The 23,537-nt window shown below is 39.3% G+C and overlaps 3 protein-coding genes across 3 annotated transcripts; 2 read left to right on the forward strand and 1 right to left on the reverse strand.

The window, feature by feature from the left end:
• Nucleotides 1-2,765: 2,765 nt before the first annotated feature.
• On the reverse strand, nt 2,766-4,265 carry LOC106086697 (max-like protein X). Its single transcript, XM_013251467.2, has 4 exons — nt 4,080-4,265; nt 3,876-4,019; nt 3,395-3,807; nt 2,766-3,299 (listed from the first exon to the last, which is right to left on the reverse strand). The coding sequence occupies exons 1-4, from the start codon at nt 4,111-4,113 to the stop codon at nt 3,084-3,086; spliced, it is 807 nt and encodes a 268-aa protein (XP_013106921.1). The 5' UTR covers nt 4,114-4,265; the 3' UTR covers nt 2,766-3,083.
• A 3,560-nt stretch (nt 4,266-7,825) lies between these two features.
• LOC106086700 (adipocyte plasma membrane-associated protein Hemomucin) lies at nt 7,826-23,537 on the forward strand. Its single transcript, XM_013251471.2, has 5 exons — nt 7,826-7,932; nt 8,111-8,273; nt 8,341-8,546; nt 8,609-8,909; nt 21,703-23,537. Exons 2-5 carry the CDS (start codon nt 8,158-8,160, stop codon nt 22,778-22,780), a joined length of 1,701 nt encoding a protein of 566 aa, XP_013106925.1. The 5' UTR covers nt 7,826-7,932; nt 8,111-8,157; the 3' UTR covers nt 22,781-23,537.
• On the forward strand, nt 17,070-18,978 carry LOC106086699 (sorting nexin-18). The gene has a single exon (XM_013251470.2). It carries the CDS (start codon nt 17,255-17,257, stop codon nt 18,878-18,880), a length of 1,626 nt encoding a protein of 541 aa, XP_013106924.2. The 5' UTR covers nt 17,070-17,254; the 3' UTR covers nt 18,881-18,978.

Consider the following 23,537-nt stretch of genomic DNA (forward strand, 5'->3'; position numbering starts at 1 on the left):
CGTATTTTCATCATTATAACTTGTTGCTTATGTGTGGAATATCGGATCAAGTAGAACATCTTTATAAAATTTTAGAAAAATATTACATTTGTGATATCAACCCTTTGACATTTAGATTTACTGCAAAATCAAAACAGAAGTAAAAAAAATTATACTCAGCTGTTCACATGACTTCACCATGGCAACCATGGCGAAACAATTAAAAGTGGTCTTAGTCGTACAACAACCACAAATCAAATGGTTCAATCCGCCATGTTGTCATCAAGCTGATCGTCGTTTTGCCAACACACACCAGGAAATTCGGTCTTGAGGTAGATTTATATGGGAGCTATATCTGGTTATAGACCGAATTGGACCGTGCTTAGCACAGACTACTAGGTGCAAAGTTTAGACCAATCGGAAAACAATTGCGACTTAAGCTGAGATTTCATCAAAGACTCTCAACAATCGTATAGTTTCCTTTTTTGTAGCACAGTGTGTATATTCGGTTTTTCATACGATTACTCGATATTCATCATTCAATCACTTAACATCATGCCAATTTAAAAATATACTTTTGGTCAGCTTTTATATTGCTGACTTCAAAATAGCTACATATACAGCTTTGCTTGCATTTTTTGGTGAAATAAAAACAAGTAAATGCGAGCTAAATTCGGGCGGGCCGAATCTTCAATACCATCCCCCATGAATGACTTTTTCAAATTCATATATAGGACATACATTATGTTATGGACCGATATGAACCCTACTTGTCATAATACCTATTGGCAAATATGGGTATCAAATAAAAGGTAAAAAAATTTTAGCCTCAGAGGTGCAGTGACGAATTTGATATGCAAATTTAGCTTCAGGTGCCTTGGGGTCTCCCCATCCCAAAACACACCCAGCACGGCATTTTTAAAGGACATGACAATATCTGCTCCCAATTGAAGGTATTTAAAATATTTGCTAAGCAAGTCAAGACATTTAGTTTTTCTTTTTTAGATCAGCCAATTCAAACAAACAAAACCAAAAATTCGAAATTTTGATGAAAATCGGCTTAAAAATTAATTTTTCACTTGGAAAACCTCAAATCAAGATAACTTCTTAATTAAGCCTCGCAGACCAAAAGTTAGGTTAATTCGTGATAACTTCCCAAAATTCGAAATTTTGATTAAAATCAGACAAAGAATTAGTTTTTCAGTTGGAAAACTTCAAATGGCCATATCTCCTTAACTAACCCTCGTAGAGTGAAAGTAAGGTTATTTCGCAATAACTTCCAAAAATTCCAAATTTTGATGAAAACTTGGACAAAAAATTAGTTTTTCAGTTGGAAAACTTCAAATGGCCATATCTTCTTAATTAAGCCTAGTAGAGCAAAAGTAAGGTTAATTCGTGATCAGTTCCAAAAATTCACAATTTTTGTGAAAATCCGTCAAAACATAAATTTCTTTGTTTGGAAAATTTCAAATGGCCATATCTCCTTAACAAAGCCTCGTAAAGCAAAAGTAAATTCGTGATCACTTCCACAAATTTTAGATTTTATGAAAATCGGCCAAAACATTAATTTTTCACTGGGAAAACTTCAAATGGATATAGCTCCATAAATAAGCCTCGTTGAGCAAAAGTAAGGCCATTTCGTAATCACTTCAAAAAATTCAAAAAGTTTTAATGAAAATCTGCCAAAACTTAATCGGCAGACGAATGGATGAGACAAAACCCACTGCTACATAAACCAACCTTTCCTTTTGGGAATTCGTGTAATGCCGCTGTTGTTATTGTTGTTGTTGAAGGAGTGTGTTGTACACTGAGGCGGCAGCCCTTGCCGATCGGGTCAATCCGGTACATACAACCGGTTGCCACGGGATTGGCAGTCTTTCCATCCATTTTGATGAAAATCTGCCAAAACTTAATTGGCAGTCGAATGGATGAGAAACAATCCACTGCTAAAACAACCAACCTTTCCTTTGGAAATTCGCGTAGTGCCGCTATTGTTATTGTAGCAGTGTGATGTACACTAAGGCGGCAGGCCTTGCCGATGAAGGATTCCATCGGGTCAGTCCGGTACGTACAACCGGTTGCTATGGCATTGGCAGTCTTTCCATCACCTTGATGGGCGATGGGCAAGTGCACATCCACTATTGCTCATTATTGTGTGCATGCACAAGATCTGGTTTAATATTCGTCGTTATGTGATTTAATATTTCCACCTTGAGCACATAACCAATCATCATTGTTACAATACGATTTTAAATATCATACAAGGTGAAGAGTCACCCGCGCAAGTACACAAATCATTGGAACATAAACTGGTACAATGCATACCCTAGTATTCAGTTAGCATCATCTCGTTCATCGCCTTAAGTACAGAGCAGTCATCGTGTTTCTGATCTCATGTTGGCCAACCATACCAATATTTTTCCCTATTCGAACATGCTTTAAGGCAATTATATAAACTTAAGATCTCTCGGAATTCATTGATTCACATGATGTAGTCGATTGTTTGGTGCAGGAGTATGAGGCGACTAATCAATCAACCTAATTATCTGCAATGATCTGCCAAAAAGAGCTAGGAGCAGTAAAAATGCAATTTTTGCCCATGCACTTTCCACTTAGGAGGAGTAGTTTGTTAAAATTAACATAAACAAACTTAGGCTAAGATATTATTTTAAAGGCTAACTACCTTAATTTTTTGTTTTGCGCGATTTCGCTTGTCTAGTTGGTGTTTGATCTTTTGAATGTCCAAGATTTTTCCACAAAATCTTAATTAAAGAAAAGATTTGCTCTACAGAATTTTATTAATTCTTTTTTTTATAAATTGCCAAATTTGGATTTTATTACAAATCTATTAATATATTTTTTTCCAAGTATTTTCTGAATCAGAAACGAACTCGGATTTATATGTACTTCACAGACGGTTTGGTTCTACAAATAGTTTTTTTTTATGTTCTTACAAAGGAATACGTTTGCCCTGACTTTTTTTTTTAGTTTTTTATATTGCATGATGCTTAACTAAAAGTTTAAGAATTAAAAACCTATTTAACATAATTTTTTAAAAATCATTAAGACCTTTGAATTGTAAGTTTGCGGCTGCCTCGTCGCAATCAACTAAACCCATCACTATCTTGCTGATCAACACTCATACTTTGGTGACTCGATTGCTGGGACATATCTTGTAGCGTTCTACTTAAAATATTTCTCAGTATATGAGGTTTGCAATGTTCTTCCAACCAGGGAATTACGCCTGTAGTTAATTGTTTAAAATTGTCCATGGGTATGTGTTGGAAGGTTTCAAACATTTCGTCCATAACCGCTTGAAACTTAAAAAAATAAGAAAAGTGAAAAGGCTTGCCAATTGTTTTCTATATGGCATGTAAGTGAAATGTTTTGGTATACGAGTATACTATGCACTTACCACTTGAAATTTGGCCTCGTCAGTTAGACGCTCTTCTTCAGGTCCTGGATTGGCCTGTTGATGTTGCAGCATATGCTCGTAACTATTTTGTATAATCCTTAAAGCTATCACTTCCTTTTGTAGGGCAGCACTCTCCTCCTCTTGCTTCTTTTTCTGCTGGTTCAGGTATCCAATGTAGTCAATGGACTTTTGTAAAATCAAAGCTTTACTCAATTTGTAACCCGAAGCTGAATCATTTTGCTGACAAGTGGGAACTAGCTCTTGGAGACTATCATAGCCCTTTTTAATGGCATCGCGACGTTTTTGCTCAGCCTGGGTGTGGGCTTCACGCCTACGTTCCTTATAGCTAAGAGTGGACGCATTTGCTGAGCCCCCACGGCCACTACAGTTATCACCGCTGTCTTCGTCATCATCTGTAAAACCGTAGAGTCAGCACATTTGTATGCAAGTGTTAGCCGCCATAACAAAAAGACTCACTCACCTGTATTGTGGGGCGAAGAATTCGGTGTGTGTATACTACCCGCACTGCTGCAACGTGAATAATGCTTTGTGCCTTCCCTACTATCGACAGTAACTTGATCTTGGTCCATTGTCGTTGCGCCGTAATCTTCGCTGCAATGTCCCCCTATATATATTGAGGGAATAAATCCAACTTACTTGTTTGCCCCTTTGTGTTTTGTCTTACCCAACAGTTCTGCCACAGTGCGCTGCTCAGCCATTTTGAAGAAGAACAAACGCGATGTATACAACGAATGTAATTCAATTGATGTTTACTGATTTTTTATTTACTTTCTTGTAAATTTCCTTTAAATCAGCATTATTTTTATAACAGCTGATTATGAGCACACACACACATGTGAAATACATACAACGAATGAGCATAATGGAAACGAATATCTTTGGCGGCAGATGTATAATAAACACAGAAACATAAAGTTTACATAACGATCTTATAAAATATAGTTAATTTTCTATTTAAAGGTCCTTTCCTAGCCAAGCGAAGCGAACACTTTTCATCAATATATTCCTTCTATTTTTACATACACAAAATCAGAGTTGCACTAATCACTGATTTTGACAGATAGTGCACTCAATATTTTGTTGTTGGGCAACTGCCACTACCTGTAAATGAGTATATCTTGGCTGGTTTTATGTTCGCCTTTCACCGGTGAAAACACATGTTTTTTCACAGTTACTTATTTGAAACACTACAAAAATCTCAATGATAGGTTAGGTTGAAAAGAGGGTGCACATATTAATCCGCCCCATGCCGCTATGGACATACACTTAAGCCAGCAATCGTCTTGTTGTGCGCTTTAAAAACTATAAAGTAACCTCTCAAAAGAAAATTCCGTGCTACTTACAAAATCCAGGATTCACTAATAGAAGGTTAGGTCACATGCAAAACACAAAGTGGATAGGCCCCATAAACATCATTAAGGATGTCAAATCTGACGATTGAAAATGTCATCATATAGGAGAAAACGTAAACAAAGAATGAATGTAAAAAGAGAACAAGTTGACATCCTCAATGCCAAGTACTGCCAAATATTAAAAAAAAAGTATATCGGCTGATCGCTTGGCTTAACCTTATTCAGTGAATCCTGTACAAAATCCTTAATTGTTTTCAATACCACTCCCTTAAGTTGGTTTATGTCTGGTATTGGTCTCCACCCAAGTGCCGGTATCTCTTAGACGCGAAAGCCGGGCAATGACAAAGGAAATGCTCAAACGTCTCATCATCTTCCCCGCATGCCCTACACATCCGAACCAATTTTACAAAAGAGAGCTCGTAGTCCCGTTATGATACCAATAGCTAAACTGACCTCCTTCTTGCTTCTTTTCAGTAATAGTCTCGTCTTCTCACGATCTGGATCCCCCATAGGATTTTCGCCGTCCTACCGACCGTTTTGCTGTTCCACAATTTTGCACGTCCACTCCCTTAACTCGGACTGCGTCGACCCGAATGGCTTCGGGTTAACCAAGTTTATTGACGGCAGTCCTCTGGCCTTCACCGCCAAATCGTCTGCCCTTTCATTTCCCCTTACTTCGTTATGGCCCGGCACACAAGCGATGCGGATTTTGACAGGCGTTTATCACCTTCTTACACTGCAAGACCGTTCGTGACATTACCGTCCTGGTTGTTATTGCCCTTATGGCAATTTTACTGTCGGTAAAGATGTTCACACTCGACGTCCTCGCGTTAGCACCACAAAACTTCACGTATTCCGTGATCGCCCGGAATTCCGCCTGCAGGACCGTATTATGGTTAGACAGTCTAAAACAGTTCTCAGTCGCTGGGATCTCAATGTAAACCCCCAAGCCCGCTATGTCCTCTAGCTTTGATCCATCCGTGTAACATGATCTTCCAGACGGCAGTACCAGGGTTCCGTCAGTCCAAAACTGTGCCGCTGGCAGCAAAGTCTTGCACTCAACCCAAAAGTTCATCTCAGGTATCCGATCGGAAACCTCTTCCTTTCTTTCCAGGTTTCCTATCGTCGCCTCGATTATACCGCGATGGTATGAGCTGCTCCCATCCTCAATCCATTCTCCCATCGCCTTAAGTCTCATAGCCGCAACGGGGTCCTCATTTGTACAACAACCACAAATCATTTGGTGCAATCCGACATCTGGTCATCAAGTTGATCGACGTTATTCCAACGCACACAATGAAATTTGTATGCGTGTATTTATACGTGTGCGTAAATGAGCAGAGAATATGCGAGAAAGAAGATAACAACAAAGAGAATGCAAACAAAAATCTAACATCTTAATACCGTCAAACCTGGCCGGCTGTTAACAGCTGTTTGCGTGAGACCACCTTATTAAATCCGCCTTGGAAGATAGTACAATTTTTTCTCGCGAAGTACACTATCTGTCAACGAATTTTGATTGTGTGTGTGTATTATAGTTAAGTACCATAGCACACACAAACAACGAAAATTGGCGCGAACTAGTTACATACACAAAGTCAGAGCTGCACTGATTGTGACACAGGATTCACTAATAGAAGGTTAGGTCACATGTAAAAACATAAAGTGGATAGGCCCCATAAACATCATTAAGGATGTCAAATCTGACGATTGAAAATGTCATCATATAGGAGAAAACGTAAACAAAGAATGAATGTAAAAAGAGAACAAGTTGACATCCTCAATGCCAAGTACTGTCAAATATTAAAAAAAAGTATATCGGCTGATCGCTTGGCTTAACCTTATTCAGTGAATCATGATTGTGACAGTGCTCACAATATTTTGTTGTTGAGCAACTGCAACTACCTGTAAAAGTATATACTTGGTAATTTGTATATATTGGGTTGCCCAAAAAGTAATTGCGGAAAATTTCTCAACGCTGACTATATGAAAAATCCGCAATTATTGGGTTGCCCAAAAAGATTGCGGATTTTTTATATAGTCGGCGTTGATAAATTTTTTCACAGCTTGTGACTGTAATTGCATTCTTTCTTCTGTCAGTTATCAGCTGTTACTTTTAGCTTGCCTAGAAAAAAAGTGTAAAAACAGTATATTTGATTAAAGTTCATTCTAAGTTTTATTAAAAATGCATTTACATTCTTTTAAAAAATCCGCAATTACTTTTTGGGCAACCCAATACTTGGTAATTTACAACTCGTAATGTCAAATGCAGGCTGGGCAGCAATATGTCTGCCGAGGTTGTTTTCGTGTGTTGCCAAAACGACTACCAGCTTGATGGCAAGATGCCGGATTGCACCATATGATTTGTGGTTGTTGTACAAATGAGACCACCTTTAATTGTTTCGCCATGCGATTGCGGTAATACATCCATTCGATACGCGACGAATTCTCGTTCGATACAAAAACGTACTCGATCACGTATGCGGTAATTCGGCCCCATTACCACTTGTACCGAATGTGTTCGCATTTTCTTGGTCACCATTTTCTTATAATGAGTTTTGACTGTTGTTGGGCTAAGGGTTGGTATTCTTATCTGCTTTCGGAATAGTCGCTGAAATTTTTAATTGTTCCGCAAGCGAAATTTGATAGCAGTTAATGTTTCCATACTAAAACACGTTTTTTTTTATCTGCACTTATTGTTTTCTCTGTTAAATTTAGTTTTTTGAAAATAAATAAGGAAAAACGAACCATTGAAACCAATAAAATATACAAAAATGGTTTAAGTGTTGCCACTTTGTGTTTTTTTTTACCATTTTCCTCACTATGAACAGAGTACTACTTGTCTGCCTATTTGTAGCCAACGTTTCGCAGTCGTTTTTTTATATGGAGTTTGACAGCATTCCGCTTGAAAAGCTGTACTAGTCAGTACTAGTTTTTTAAGAAAACTAGCCTTAGCCAACCTCTAGCATTACGTTAACGTTACGTTGTTGAATATTTTCCCGAAAAGAGCCTATGAAGTACGATTGGCAACGCCAGCCGGCTAATGTCAAAAGAAAGTGCAATTAATAAAAAAAAAATATTCCGGTTTATCTCATCGTCATCATAAACGCCCTTCTCGTCTTGCGGTCAACGTTGTTCTTTTGCTGTTAGAAAAACACACGATCGGTAAGTCGTTGTCTTCGTCGTCGTGGTCCCACAAATGATGGACTTTTAGACTTAGGCCATCTTATACATTGGCGTCTTCTTGACTTAACTTTCTTTTTATCTGCCATACTTTCTACTGTGCAACGCATTGCTGCCGTGTATCTTGTACCGTGTCATCATCAACATTATCTTCATATAGGGGTCTTATCATTTAGAAATATAGAAGTAAATAATTAAGACATCATTATGGGTTTGCTGTACGGTTTGGGTTTAAGAATCATGAATTTCATGGTTGTATTCCTAATTGTTATTCTATTACCTGGATTACCGCCACGTACCACCTTTCCATTCAAGGAATTCACGTAAGTATTGCTGATGAGATAAAGACAAGAAAGATATACAATGCCTTGTTTTGGGAATCCATTGTAGAGTACCAAATCCCAGACCTTTAACTGGAGCTCTTGAGCCCAATTATCATTTGGAAGGAGCGGAACGTTTGCTGGAGGGTCGTGTTTATGGCCCAGAATGTTTGATAGCAAAAAATCGAGATATTTACATGGGCATTCATGGCGGTGAGGTTATTAAAATAAATGCCGGTCATATTACACATGTCACTAAATTGGGACAACCTTGCGGTAGGTAACAAAGTCATTGGGATTGGAATGCATATATTGGTTTCTTTTTTCTCTTTCCACAGAGGACATAACCGAGGAATCTCGCTGTGGTCGACCTCTGGGCATGGTCTTCGATACACAGGGCAATAATTTGCTTATAGCCGATGCCTATTATGGCATTTGGCAGGTTGACCTGGGAACGCACAAAAAGAAACTTCTAGTTTCACCACAACAAGTACTGCCCGGCAAAGGTGTTGATCGCCCTGCCAAAGTTTTCAACGATGTGGCTGTAGATAAACAAGGCACCATTTACTTTACCGATTCCACCTCTGATTTTGGACTACAAGATTTGGTCTTTGCCTCATTTGCTAATCCCTCCGGACGGTGAGTAATGTTTTAATTATTTTCCTTTGGCTTGGTTTTCTCTGTCTCTCTCGCGGCATTTCAGTGACTAGAATGGTCTTTGCTGCTGTCTAATTCTTGTTCAGCGTTATTTTCTTTGGCTTTGTTTGTTTTGTTTTTTGTTTTTTTTTTGTATACGCTTCGTTGCTTTGTTCTAAGCTTTGTGTTTGAACAAGTTATGGGCAAGCGGCGGGGAGTTTGGTGGAACAAATGCTGGTTAAGATCTAGCTTCTTTGGTTTTTTGTGGGTCTATCGATTAGATAACCTTGTCTTTTAACATTCAATAGGTAAGCACTTTTTTCAAATGCATAAGTCTACAAAAAGTGTTTTTTGGGGAGCATTTTATTTTCGAATAGTGGTAGTCACCATGATTATACATACATGATGTTTGCTTTGATAGTCAAAGCAAAGCAACTGCAAACGCTGGTGAATGATTATGATGGATGATAAAGGTATGATAAATTATGATGAAGCATAGGCCTAGAATGGAAATTTACACCTAATCTTGATGGCAATGAAATTTTATAAGAAAATAGAAAATAGATCTGTTTAAGGTCATTCCGTATAGAAAGCAAAGGGCATAAAATCTTATTGTCTATGATTTATTTTAAATATTTACCCGTAAAATGTGCTTGCAAGTGATGATAAAGAATTTATACTTCTTCAGCTTTCATACACTTTCATACCCGGGCAGTTGTGATTATTTATTTGCATACGATTTAAATCCTAATGATAGTTAATATGCACTCAACTTGAGTGCATATTAACATATAATGAGATCATCCACAGATGTAAGGCGTAATTATCGATTGTGTAATTTTCCCTTATTGGTATCGACGTTGTTAGCTATAATGCCAAAAGTTGTAACTATATAAATTATTACCATCATCTACAGATGTAAGACATAATTATCGATTGTGTAATTTTCCCTTATTGGTATCGACTTTGTTAGCTAAAATGCCAAAAGTTGTAACAATAAAAATCTGTACCGTTATTTTTAATTAAGAGGCAAAAATATAGCAATCACTGTCAAAATTTAAATTTTCGGCAGAGTGTAATTTTCCCTTATTGGTATCGACTTTGTTAGCTAAAATGCCAAAAGTTGTAACAATATAAATTATTACCATCATCTACAGATATAAGACGTAATTATCGATTGTATAATTTTCACTAACAAAGTCGATACCAATATCGACTTTTTTAGCTAAAATGCCAAAAGTTGTAACAATAAAAATTTGTATCGTTAGTTTTAATTAAGAGGCAAAAATGAAGCAATCACTGTCAAAATTGAAATTTTCAGCAGAGTGGATCAAAAAAAAAAAGTTCGACTTGGGCTGCCCTAATTCTTTTTCAGTTTTCTTCAGTGAAGTTTCCATAATCAAAACAGCTAATGGGTCGATTATAGACTGCAACTCTACTGCAGTTGTGTTGCCAGTTAATAAAACCTTGATATAAAAATTTGTATAATGTTGGAAATTTTTGTTAAGTGCAGTCAATATCAGTATTTTGAACATTCAGCTACTAAGTAAATTGTAAAAAAGTAAGCAATTCAAAAAAGAAATGAAAATTATCATTAAAAATTTGCCAGTTGGCAACTAGAGCTGGCAAAATATATTGGGTTGCCCAAAAAGTAATTGCGGATTTTTCATATAGTCGACGTTGACAAATTTTTTCAACGGCTTGTGACTCTGTAATTGCATTCTTTCTTCTGTCAGTTATCAGCTGTTACTTTTAGCTTGCTTTAGGAAAAAATTGTAAAAAATGTATATTTGATTAAAATTCATTCTAAGATTTATTAAAAATTCATTTACTTTCTTTAAAAAAATCCGCAATTACTTTTTGGGCAACCCAATAGATAGATGGCACTATCGGTATTTATTTTTTTTTTTTGACTGAACATCGATTGATATCTCTCCGATGGATACTATCGCAAAAGTTAAATTTTTTTGAAAAACTAAACAAAAATAAGCTATCCGACACTAAATGTATCTTTTAAGATAAATTGCTCATATAGAGGGTGCAAGTTTCATCCGATTAGGCTAACATTTTGTACAATGATTTCTCTCATGACTTCCAACTGACTTCATTAACCTTGGTTTTATTTGGCCTGTGTATTAATATTGCTTAAATATACAGATTTTTATACCCTCCACCATAGGATGGGGGTATACTAATTTCGTCATTCTGTTTGTAACTACTCGAAATATTCGTCTAAGACCCCATAAAGTATATATATTCTTGATCGTCGCGACATTTTATGTCGATCTAGCCATGTCCGTCCGTCCGTTCGTCGAAAGCACGCTAACTTTCGAAGGAGTAAAGCTAGCCGCTTGAAATTTTGCACAAATACTTCTTATTAGTGTAGGTCGGTTAGTATTGTAAATGGACCATATCGGTCCATGTTTTGATATAGCTGCCATATAAACCGATCTTGGATCTTGACTCCTTGAGCCACTACAGGGCGCAATTCTTATCCGATTGGAATGACATTTTGCACGAAGTGTTTTGGTTATGATATCCAACGACTGTGCCAAGTATGGTTCAAATCGGTCCAAAACCTGATATAGCTGCCATATAAACAGATCTTAGGTCTTGACTTCTTGAGCCTCTAGAGTGCGCAATTCTTATCCGATTGATTACATTTTGCACGAAGTGTTTTGGTTATGATATCCAACAACTGTGCCAAGTATGGCTCAAATCGGTCCATAACCTGATATAGCTGCCATATAAACCGATCTTAGGTCTTGATTTCTTGAGCCTCTAGACGGCACAATTATCGTCCGATTTGACTGAAATTTTGCAGCGTAGTATTTTGGTGTCACTTCCAACAACTGTGCTAAGTATGATTTAAATCGGTTCATAATCCGGTATAGCTGCCATATAAACCGATCATGGATCTTGACTTCTTGAGCCTCTAGAGGGCGCAATTCTCGTCCGATTTGACTAAAATTTTGCAACGTAGTATTTTGGTATCACTTCCAACAACTGTGCTAAGTATGATTTAAATCGGTTCATAATCTGGCATAGCTGTCATATAAACCGATCTTGGATCTTGACTTCTTGAGCCAATAGAGCGCGCAATTTTCATCCGATTTGGCTGAAATTTGGCATGAGGTGTTTTGTTATGACTTCCAATAACTGTGCCAAGATTGACTCAAATCGGTGCATAATCTGGTATAGCTGCCATGTAAACCGATCTAGGATCTCGATTTCTTGAGCCTCTAGAGGGCGCAATTCTCATCCGATTTGGCTGAAATTTTCCACAACGGCTTCTCTCATGACCTTCAACATACGTGTCTAATATGGTGTGACTCGATCAATAGCTTGATACAGCTCCCATATAAACCGATCTCCCGATTTTGCTTCTTGAGCCCCTACAAGGCGCAATTCTTATCCGAATGAACTTTGCACTTACTTGTTACTTCTTATTTTCATTTGAAATATGAGAAATTAACGATAATATTGACACTATCCATATTTATTATTAAAACTATCAAAAATATCGAATGTTGCCATTATCGATAGTTTGCCATCTCTATTGGCAACGTAACTGAAGTTGGTTTGCTATCCATTATGGACACCTAAATTTCAGCTGCACGAACTTTTTTTGTTTTTTTTTGAAAAAAAAGGATTTTTGGTCCCTTTTTGGAAACAGGATTAAAAATTCTTTTAAATTGGTATTGGCATATCAAATTTTTGTTAAAAAATGTTCCTATTATAGTCCCCTGAATACACCAAATTCCAAAACTTAACATAAACGACGAAAATCAGTAAAACGGAAAACACAATTCAAGGATAAAGTCGTCAGTTATAGAAAACGCCTTCGATAGGCTTATGAACTCAAATCAAGGGATTGGTTCATATGGGAGCTATAACCGATTGTTTACCGATTTCGACCATACTTGGGGGAGTTTTTAAAAGTCATTGTGCAAAATTTTAGCCTAATCGGATAATAATCGCCCCCTCTTGAGGCTCTAGATGTTAAATCGGGAGATCGGTTTATATAGGAGCTATATCAGCTTTTAGACCGATTTGGGTCGCAATTGTGGCAGTTATTGTGTTTCTTAACAAAAGTCATCATGCAAAATTTCAAACAAATCGGGTACCAATTGCGAATTCTGGAGGCTTGAAAAATTAAATCAGGAGATCGGTTTATATGGGAGCTATATTAGGTTGTAGACCGATTTGGCACTTTCTCCATTTTTTCCTATAATACACTTAAATATAGCTCTGTGCAAGTTTTAGAGCTTATGTTAACCCTTACTATTCATTTTACATCAAATACAGAAGAGGCAATACTGCGTGAGAATAGTTTTGCCGCTATCACCGAACACGCTAGACAATGTCTCAAACAGGACACATTGAATATACCTATATGGTCAGTTATATCATATATTGTTTTGCTTTTTATACCCACCACCATTCCGTTTGCAACACATCGAAATATCCATTTCCGACCCTATAAAGTATATATATTCTTAATCCGCTTTAAAATCTAAGACGATCTAGCCATATCCGTCCGTCTGTCTGTTGAAATGATGCTACAGTCTTTAAAAATAGAGATTTTGAGCTGAAACTGCACAGATTCTTTTTTTGTTCATAAGCAGGTTAAGTTCGAAGATGGACTATATCGGACTATATCTTGATCTTGATATGGCCCCCAAATAGACAGATCCGCCGATTAAGGGTCTTAGGCCCATAAAAGCCACATTTATTATACGATTTCGCTTCAATTTGGGACAATGATTTGTGTTAGGCCACTCGACATACTTCTGCAATATGGCACAGATCGGTGCAGATTTGGATATAGCTGCCATATAGAGCGATCTCTCGATTTAAGGTTTGGGGGCCCATAAAAGGCACATTTATTGTCCGATCTCGCCGAAATTTGGGATAGTGAGTTAAGTTAAGCCCACCGACATACTTCTGCAATATGGCACAGATCGGTGCAGATTTGGACAAAGCTGCTATACAGACCGATCTCTCAATTTAAGGTTTAGTCCATAAAAGGCCCATTTATTGTCCGATGTCGCCGATGTGTGTTAGGACCTTCGAAAATCTTCTTCAATTTGGCCTAAATCGGTCCAGATTAGAATATAGCTGCCATATATGGGCCCATAAAAGGCGCATTTAGTGTCCGATGTCGCCGAAATTTGGGACACTGAGTTGTGTTAGGACTTTCGACAATCTTCTTCAATTTGGCCTAGATCGGTCCAGATTAGAATATAGCTGCCATATAGACCGATCTCTCGATTTAAGTTTTTGGGCCCATAAAAGGTGCATTTATTGTCCGATGTCGCCGACATTGGTGACAGTGAGTTGTTTTGGGCCCTTCGACATTCTTCTACAATATGGCTCACATCGGTCCAGGTTTGGATATAGCTGCCATATAGACCGATCTCTCGATTTAAGGTTTTGGGGCCATAAAAGGCGCATTTATTGCCCGATTTCGCCGAAATTTGTGACATTGAGTAGTGTTAGGCTCTTCGACAGTTTTCTGCAACTTGGCCTAAATCAGTCCAGATTTGGATATAGCTGCCATATAGACCGATATCTCGATTTAAAGTCTTGGCCCCATAATAGGCGCACTCATAATCCGATTTCACTGAAATTTGACGCAGTGATTTTTGCTAGGTTTTTCGCCATCCGTGTCCTATATGGTTTAAATCGGTATATATTTGGATATAGCTGCCAAAAAGACCAATATTTTGTTCTACAAAATTGAACAGAGACTTATATTTATTAGATCATTCATTGTCCGTGCCGAATTTGAGTGCATAAGTTATCCAATTTTCACCGGATTGTGACGAAAGGGGGTTTACATATATACCCGAAGTGGTGGCTATCCAAAGTTCGGCCCGGCCGAACTTAATGCCTTTTTACTTGTTTTACAGCTGAGTCGGAATGTCGTGCCGCAGTACGGCACCTCTTTGGGGAGAGGATTTAACATGGCATAGTATCTCACAAAAGTCTCCAGCCTTGAGATAGGTTAGAGTGGCAGATCTTTGCAGTAGCGATAGACCAAGGCCTCTGATGGGAATCCAACCCACGACTCACGCTCTGGCAATTCGACTACGCTGACAACTCTGCTACCAGGGCGCCTAAAAGAGGGGATAACCATGACTGGAAAGTTTTCCTTATGTTCTCGCCAGGACTAGATTCCAAGCGTTCAGTTGTCTTAGACGGACATGCTAAACTCTGCGCTATGGTGGTCTTCATATCCAAAGTTACAAACAGTTGAATCCTTAGCACTTACCCATTGGTCACTTGATGAAAAATATACCAAAATTACTTTCCAAACTCCTACAATTCAACACTCTGATTCCTCAAGGCGTCACTATTATATGCGGACGTTTGCAACTTAATGGTTTGAGGAGCCCATGTTGACCATATGCACCGTACGTTGTATGTTTGCCTTTTTTTGGCAAGGAATTTAAAGCTATGACCAATATCAAGATCCCAGATCGGTTTATATGGCAGCTATACCAGGTTATTTATCGATTTGCGCCATAATAAGCGCAGTTGTTGGAAATCATGAGATGAGAATTACGTCCTCCAGCGGCTCAAGAAGTCATGATCCAAGATCGGTTTATATGGCAGCTATATCAGGTTATGAACCGATTTAGACCATGCTTAGCACTGTTGTTGTAAGTAATACCAAAATACCGCGTGCACAATTTCAGTCATATCGGACGAGAATTGCGCCCTCTAGAGGTTCAAGAAGTCAAGACCCAAGATCGGTTTATATGGCAGCTATACCAGGTTATGTACTGATTTGCGCCATACTAAGCACTGCTGTTGGAAGTCATAACAAAACAACTCATGCAAAAATTACAGCCAAATCGTATAAAAATTGGGCCCTCTAAAAGCTGAAAAAGTCAAGATCCCAGATCGGTTTATATGGTAGCTATATCAGGTTATGAACCGATTTTGAGCCATATTTACCACACTTGTCGGAAGTGATACCAAAACAATGCGTGTAAAATTTCAGTTAAATCGGAAGAGAATTGCGTACTAGACTCAAAAAGTCAAGACCCAAGATCGGTTTATATGGCAGCTATATCAAAACGTGGACCGATTTGACCCATTTACAATCCCAACCGTTGTATGTACCGGATTGACCCAATGAATTCCTTCATCGGCAAGGGCTGCCGCCTCAGTGTACCACACACTGCTACTGCAACAACAACAAAGAACTCGACAAATGCTTTCCATGGTGGAGGGTATATAAGATTCGGCCCGGTCGAACTTAGTACGCTCTTACTTTTTTTAAACTTCAATGACATTTTCTCTAAAGCCAAAAATTCAATGAAATTTTAAATAAAGATAAAATTTCAATGAACTAGAGACAAAATTTTAGTAAAATTTTCTCTACATCCAAATTTCAATGAAACTTTCAACTTTGCTTTCTATGTTCGTAGTACCAAGTACTTTGAATGGACGGACAGAGGTTCTACGTTGTTGTTGTAGCCACATCTTCATGTGGAGGTGGCGATCCTCGTCAAGCTCGTTTCGGTCCAAAGGACCGATCGCCGCGGGCATAGGACGGCCATTGGTCATTTAAAGGTGCCAATAACCCGCCTTGTCATATGGAGCTTCATAGGCACTCAGTATTTGTGCAAGAGCCAGTGCCGCCCGGCCTCTCACTGAGACTCTCCGCTTCATACCAATAATTGTCCGCGACTGCTGCTGCAGCTACTCCGTATGGAGCATCCACTATCCGCAACCTATGGACGGGCCCGGTATCTCGCAGCTAACCTCGTGACAGCAACGAACACCACACAGGGCGGACTTCATTGTTCCAGCCCGTGTGATGCTCACAGCTATTCCGTGCCGGGCGGAGGTTCTATGTTAAGATGGAGCCTTCCCATCCACTTTCAACATTTTTGAGAAACGTTTTAATCATTTTGATCAACAAACCGCACATTTAAGAATTTTTCAGTGGCTCAAGCACAAATGTTTGTGGTTTGCCTACAAGACGATTCTCTCCCTCTCTCTCTCCATCGTGCCAAATGTTTTCCTTGTCATAATGGTTTGTAAGAGAGTTTAACTTAAATTGAGCTCTTTGTGGTTTTTATTATCGACTATCAGAATGCAATGCAGCCTTAAACCTAAATGGCCTCACAAAAACTCTCTCCTCTAGGTCCGCTTTCAATGAGTCATTACAAGAAAAAACTGAATCTATGTTTAGAACTCTATAGCAAGAAAAAAGAACTCGAAAACCAACAGTTCTTAATCATTAGCCTCATAAAGTGCAAATCTAGATTTCTGCTTCATATTTCATTGGATAAAAGAAAATTTAATACAGAAGGAATTAAAAAAACACAATGAATTCCTATGTACGGGCTTTATATGATTTTCGTGGGGACCCTGGCCAACCGGAGCTCTCCATTGATGCTGGTGAAGTGCTGCAGATAACTCGAACTGATGTGGGTGAGGGCTGGTGGGAAGGTCAAAACTCTAGAGGTGATGTGGGTCGCTTTCCAGAGGCCTACGTTGAGGTTATGTCAGCAGCAGATGTAAAACACACTCAAAGTTGTGGTGGCGAAACTTATTCAGCGCCACTGGATGCCGTAACAAAAGCCAGCTCTAGATGGGATGATGACGATACTGAAGATGATGATATATACACACCCATCGAACAGCCTGATGAGGTTCCCAAAAAAAGTGAAAGACGTAAACCTTCCCTGGTTGGAGGTGATGATATTCTACTGCCGCCAACACTACCCGACATGGATGACCCTGCGGCCAACGCAAAACTGACAAGGAAAACTAGCATGTTTGGCAAAAGGGCTGAGCCATTTATTCTTGGCCATGGCAACAAAAACCAACTCCTGGACAACGAATTGATCTATATTGTGCCTTTTGCTGAGCAGTATTTCCAATGGAAAAGCAGTGATCAATTTTATTCCGTAGTGGTGGCAAGCCCCAAGAAAGAGACCAAGTTCAAGGGCATGAAGAGTTTTGTAGCCTATCAGCTGACACCAAGCTTTAACAATGTATCGGTGTCACGTCGTTTCAAGCATTTTGTTTGGTTACACCAGAGATTGCTGGAGAAGTTTGTCTTGATTCCCATTCCACCGCTGCCCGATAAGCAAGTGTCGGGCAGGTATGAGGATCAATTTGTGGAGCATCGTCGTGTACAGCTGCAGGAGTTTGTGGATTGGATATGCCGTCATCCGGTTTTGTCCAAATGTGAGGTATGGTTCCACTTTCTAACCTGCACCGATGACAGTGTCTGGAAACAGGGCAAACGAAAGGCCGAACGTGATCCCTATGTGGGCATATCATATTGCTGGGCCATATCGCCGCCTGAAAAACAATTGCTAGCCTCCTATGTGGATTCCCAAATCGACAACTGGTCCCAGTTTATACAAGCAATGGATGGTTCGGTGCGTAATTTGCTCGCCATCTCCAGTGATGTCAGCAAACGATATCAGAATCAATGCCGCAAAGAATTTCAGCGTGTGGCCTTTGCTATCCATCAGTTTTCCAGATCAATTGCCATGGACGAAGAAAGGCAACCTCCGCCAGAGACGGACAAATCTCTGGCAATGTGCATTTCCAGCATAGGCGATACCTATGCGGCAATTGCTAAGGATTTCGGGGAACAACCCAAACTAGATTGGGTACCATTCGCCGATAAGTTACAAATTTACCGCAGTGTGTTGAACTCCTTTCCGGATATACTAACCACACACAAGGGAGCTTTGCAAAAGCGTCATGAATGCGAACGTCTGACGGCCGAACAAAAAATGACCCCCACTCAAATGATTGATGTCAATCGTCGTACAGATGTCATAACATATGCGGTTATAGCCGAAATGTCTCACTTTCGTAAGCAACGGGAGACGCATTTCAAGGATACTCTCAAAACCTTGATTGAGGAACAAATGAAGTTCTATAATGGTTTGATTTCTAAGTTGCAGGATGCTTATGCTAAATTTGATTGAGGGCCAATTTCGAATGTGCATTGTAACTAAAGGCCTGATGTTTGGAAGTTGTAAAGAATTATTTTGATAAATAAATTCACACTTATGTTCAGAAATTACTTCCGTTAGAAGAAAAAAATTTAAGTAAAAATTTGAAGACATTTTGTCAATCCCATGGCAGCCGGTTGATCGTCGTCGTTGTTGTAGCAGTGTTGTACACTCAGGCGGCAGCCCCTGCCGATGGAGAACTCCATCGTGTCAATCCGGGACGTACAACCGGCTGCCATGGGTTTGAGCGGGTTGGTATGCACGAAATCACGCTACAAATTTTTAAAAATTTATATATTAAGCTGAAACTTTGCACACATCGTTTTCTTGCCATAGACAGGCTATATTTGAAAATGGACTATATCGGACTATACCTTGATTTATATCCCTTATAGACTGATCTTCCAATAAGACTTCTTGAGGTCATAAAAGACGGTTTATTTTTCGATCCGATTTCGCTGATTTTTGGCACAGTCACATATTGTTTTTGTTCTAGCTGTTTATTGTGTTCTATATTTCATCTGCTTGATTCTGTTGAGTGTCAAGACTCAGGAACTCTGCAACTGAAAGTATATATATTTCGGATCGTAGTAAAATACTAAGGCGATTTAACGATGTCCGTGTGTCTGTCCGTCCGTCTGTTGTAATCACTCTACAGCTTTCAAAAATTAAGATATTGAGCCTAAATTTGGCACAGATACGACTATTTGGTGCACGCTGGTTAAGTTTTTGAACGGGCCAAATCAGACCATATTTGAATATAGCTGCTATATAGACCGATCTGTCAATAAAGTGTCTAATGCCCATAAATACTTTATTTTTTATCCGATTTCGCTGAAATATTAAACAGTGAGTAGTTTAAGGCTTCCCGACAACTTATCGGACTATATTTAGATATAGCTACCATATAGACCGATCTCCCAATAAAGAGTCTGAAGCCCATAAAAGCTTCATTTATTACCCGATTTCGCTGATATTTAAAACAGTGGGTTATTGTAAGCCTCCCGACTTACTTTAATTGGCTATGACAGAATATTTGTTCCACTAGCCGAACGTAGAATAGCTTTCCAAGCGCCTCGATCTTCTGCGCTCATTCTAAAATCTCTGACACCAAGTTTCGAGGTGTCTCCCACAACTTGATCTTTCCATCGGGCTTTTGGTCTTCCCGGTTTGCGTGTACCACCGTGTTTGCCTTCAAAAGACTTCTTTGCTGGAGCTTTTTCATCCATTCTGACAACATGACCTAGCCAACGCAGCCGTTGTATTTTGATGCGTGTAACTATGCTATCGTTGTCATACAGGTCATACAGCTCGTGGTTCATACGTCGCCTGTATTCTCCGTTAACGCAAACTGGTCCATATATTTTACGAAAAATCTTTCTCTCAAATACTCCAAGCACTGCCTCATCTGCTTTCACAAGTACCCATGCTTCAGAACCATATATCAGCCGGGTAGTATCAGTGTCTTGTAAAGTGTAGTCTTAGTCTTTCGAGAGGTGGCCTTGTTTCTAAACTGCTTACTTAGTCCAAAGTAGCATCTATTTGCCAGTATTATTCTTCGCTTTATCTCAAAACTCGTGTCATTCGTTTCGGTTACGGCGGTGCCGAGGTAGATAAAGTTACTGGCTATCTCAAAGTGGTGGTTCCCAACATTCTCCATTTTCTTTATCTGCTCGGTTGTGCAAGGCTTTTTGGCTTTTCCATTTACTGCCAGACCCATTTTCACTGACTCTCTTTCGATTCGTTCAAAGGCTGCAGTTACTACTTCCGATGATATCGATATCGTCGGCATAGGCGAGTAGCATGTGCTCTCTTGTGATTAGTGTGCCATATCTATTCTCCAGCAGGATATTAAAGAGATCACATGATAGGCTGTCTCCTTGTCTGAAACCTCGTTCGGTATTAAATGGTTCGTAGAGATTCTTTCCTATTCTTACTGAGGAACGCGTATCAGCAAGTGTCATCCTGCAGAGTCTTATTAATTTTGCAGGGATATCAAACTCAGACATGGCTTGAAATACCTTTGAACGTAAAGGAGAATCGAAAGCGGCTTTGTATTCAACAAAGAGATGATAGGTGTTAATTTGCTCTTCTCGGGTCTTTTCCAGGATTTGGCGCAGTGTGAATATCTGGTCTAGGGTGGATTTACCTGGTCTAAAGCCGAATTGATAGGGCCCAATTATCTCATTGACTTTAGGTTTTAATCTTTCACACAGTACGCTCGAGAGTATTTTGCCTCCCGACATCTGACCTAAATATGGATTAGATCGGTCCATATTTAGATATAGCTGCCATATTGACCGATCTCCCGATTAAGGGTCTGAAGCACATAAAAGCTTTACTTATTACACGATTTCGCCGAAATTTGAAACAGCGGGTTATTTTAACCCTCCCGAGATCTGACGTAAATATGGTTCAGATCGGACTATATTTAGATATGGCTGCCATATAGACCCATCGCCCGATTTCGCTGAAATTTGGAATAGTGCGCAGTTTTAAGCCTCCTAACATCCGACCCAAAAATGTTACCGATCCGACTATATTTAGATATAGCTTTCATATAGACCGATCTGCCGATAAGGGGACTGAAGCCCATTAAAGCTTTATTTATTACCCGTTTTGGCTGAAATTTCAAACAGTGAGTTCTTCAAGTTATCCAATTTTTGACTGGATACCGAGGTGGTTGGTAACCCAAGTTCGGCCCGGCCGAACTTAATGCCTTTTTACTTGTTTTTTATTTATTTTTTTTTACCCAAATTCTTATAAAATCAATTTTTCTGGTATTTTTCTTTCAGTGTTTTCAAATATGACCGCATCAAGAACGAAAGTACTGTTCTCATGGACAACTTGTTCTTTGCCAACGGTATCGCTTTGAGCCCGCAAGAAGACTTTTTGGTTATTGCCGAGACTGGTGCTATGCGCCTTTGGAGATACCATTTGAAGGGCAGCAAAGCCGGTCAATATGAAGTCTTTGTCGATGGTTTGCCTGGTCTGCCCGATAATATAACACCCGACAATGAGGGTCTTTGGGTGCCAATGGTGAATTCAGTCGACGATCAGCATCCCAGTGGTTTCAACATCTTTGCCAACTTCCCCAGCATTCGTTTGTTTTTGGCTCGCATGTTGAGTTTGTTCGAATACCCCTTCAAACTGATCAACAATGTCTATCCCAATAAGATTGCTCAACGTTTTGTGCATTTTATTGGTCATGGCGAAAGTATAATGCTCTTGAATCCCAAACGCACCACCATTGTGCGGGTGGACTGGAATGGTCATATTGTGGGATCATTGCATGGTTTCGACAGGAGTGTGGGTGGCATTTCGCATGTTTTGGAATTCGATGATCATTTGTTGTTGGGCTCACCATTCAATCGTTATTTGGGACGTGTGGCCAATCCCAAGCCGGCTAGCAAGCAGCAACAGCAACACAATGTAAAGATCAACAATGTGCGTTATGAGGGTGTGGGTATCGAACCTGCTGTGAAGCCACCCACGGAGGCGACTACAGCTAAACCTCAAGTGAAGCCCACTACCACGACGACTACACGCAAGCCTAGCACTACCACTACAACGACCACCACCAGCACCACCACCACAACAACTCCCAAACCCAGTACAACACCTAAACCAAGCACCACCACAGCTAAGCCCAGCACAACAACAGCCAAGCCTACAACCACCACTCCCAAGCCCACGACTACAGCTAAACCCAGCACTACCACAGCGGCTCCCAGAAAACCTGCTGCCGGTACCACCCGTGTACCGCCCAAGCAACCGGCTCCCGTAGAGGAAAACCATTCCCGTGACACTCCGCCTCCAAAAAGGGAAAACCTTAAAGTGATCAACAAACATGGTGAACATGTTGAACTCTAAACAAACTCTTAATAGATTTCCCCTGGAACCTCAGACAAAAACAAACACACAAACTTCAAATCGCTTTAAGCTCTGACATGGGGTTTCATCAAAGGCAACGATAGCTTAAAGTCTAAGTTGAGGTTATTCTTGAGAGAATAACCCCCAACCAACCAAATTTTTTAAAAACAGCAACAGCAATTCTAACTCAAGCAAACAAAATGTAAATACCTATGAACTACTACGATTCTCAATCAAAAGATGCAGCCATCAAGACAAGGAGAGAAGATACAAGCCAGCCAAAAAGTCAGCGGGTCAGCGGCCCGCCTCTGAAGGATGCTCGCTTAAATGAACAATGTTTTCAGAATATTTTCTCTGTTATAGACCTTTTGGGATAAAGAAAGTGGAAAATAACACAAAATCACTTCTAGTTTAAGATGCCGACTTGACAACAGGTCAATCGCTAAGAGTATATTAAAATAACTTTATATATAATTTATTTATATTTCGATATTGAATTTTAGCGTAAAGAAAGATTATTTTTTTTTTGTCGATTATGGTAGTCAAGTTATTTCCAGTTCTTTAGTAAAAAAAACATTCCGAAATTTTTTTTTTATATATTCTCGCGATCAGTTTTATCGTCGTGTTATTTCCACAGACAACAAACACACATATGTATAAATGTATTAAATACATCCGAGGAGAATGAAGTCCTTTTTTGTACCACTACTACCAATAAAACGTAACAAAACACAAAAAAAAAACATCAACAACACCA

Source organism: Stomoxys calcitrans, chromosome 2 (genome assembly GCF_963082655.1).
Source record: "Stomoxys calcitrans chromosome 2, idStoCalc2.1, whole genome shotgun sequence".
In the NCBI taxonomy this organism is placed as follows: domain Eukaryota; kingdom Metazoa; phylum Arthropoda; class Insecta; order Diptera; family Muscidae; genus Stomoxys; species Stomoxys calcitrans.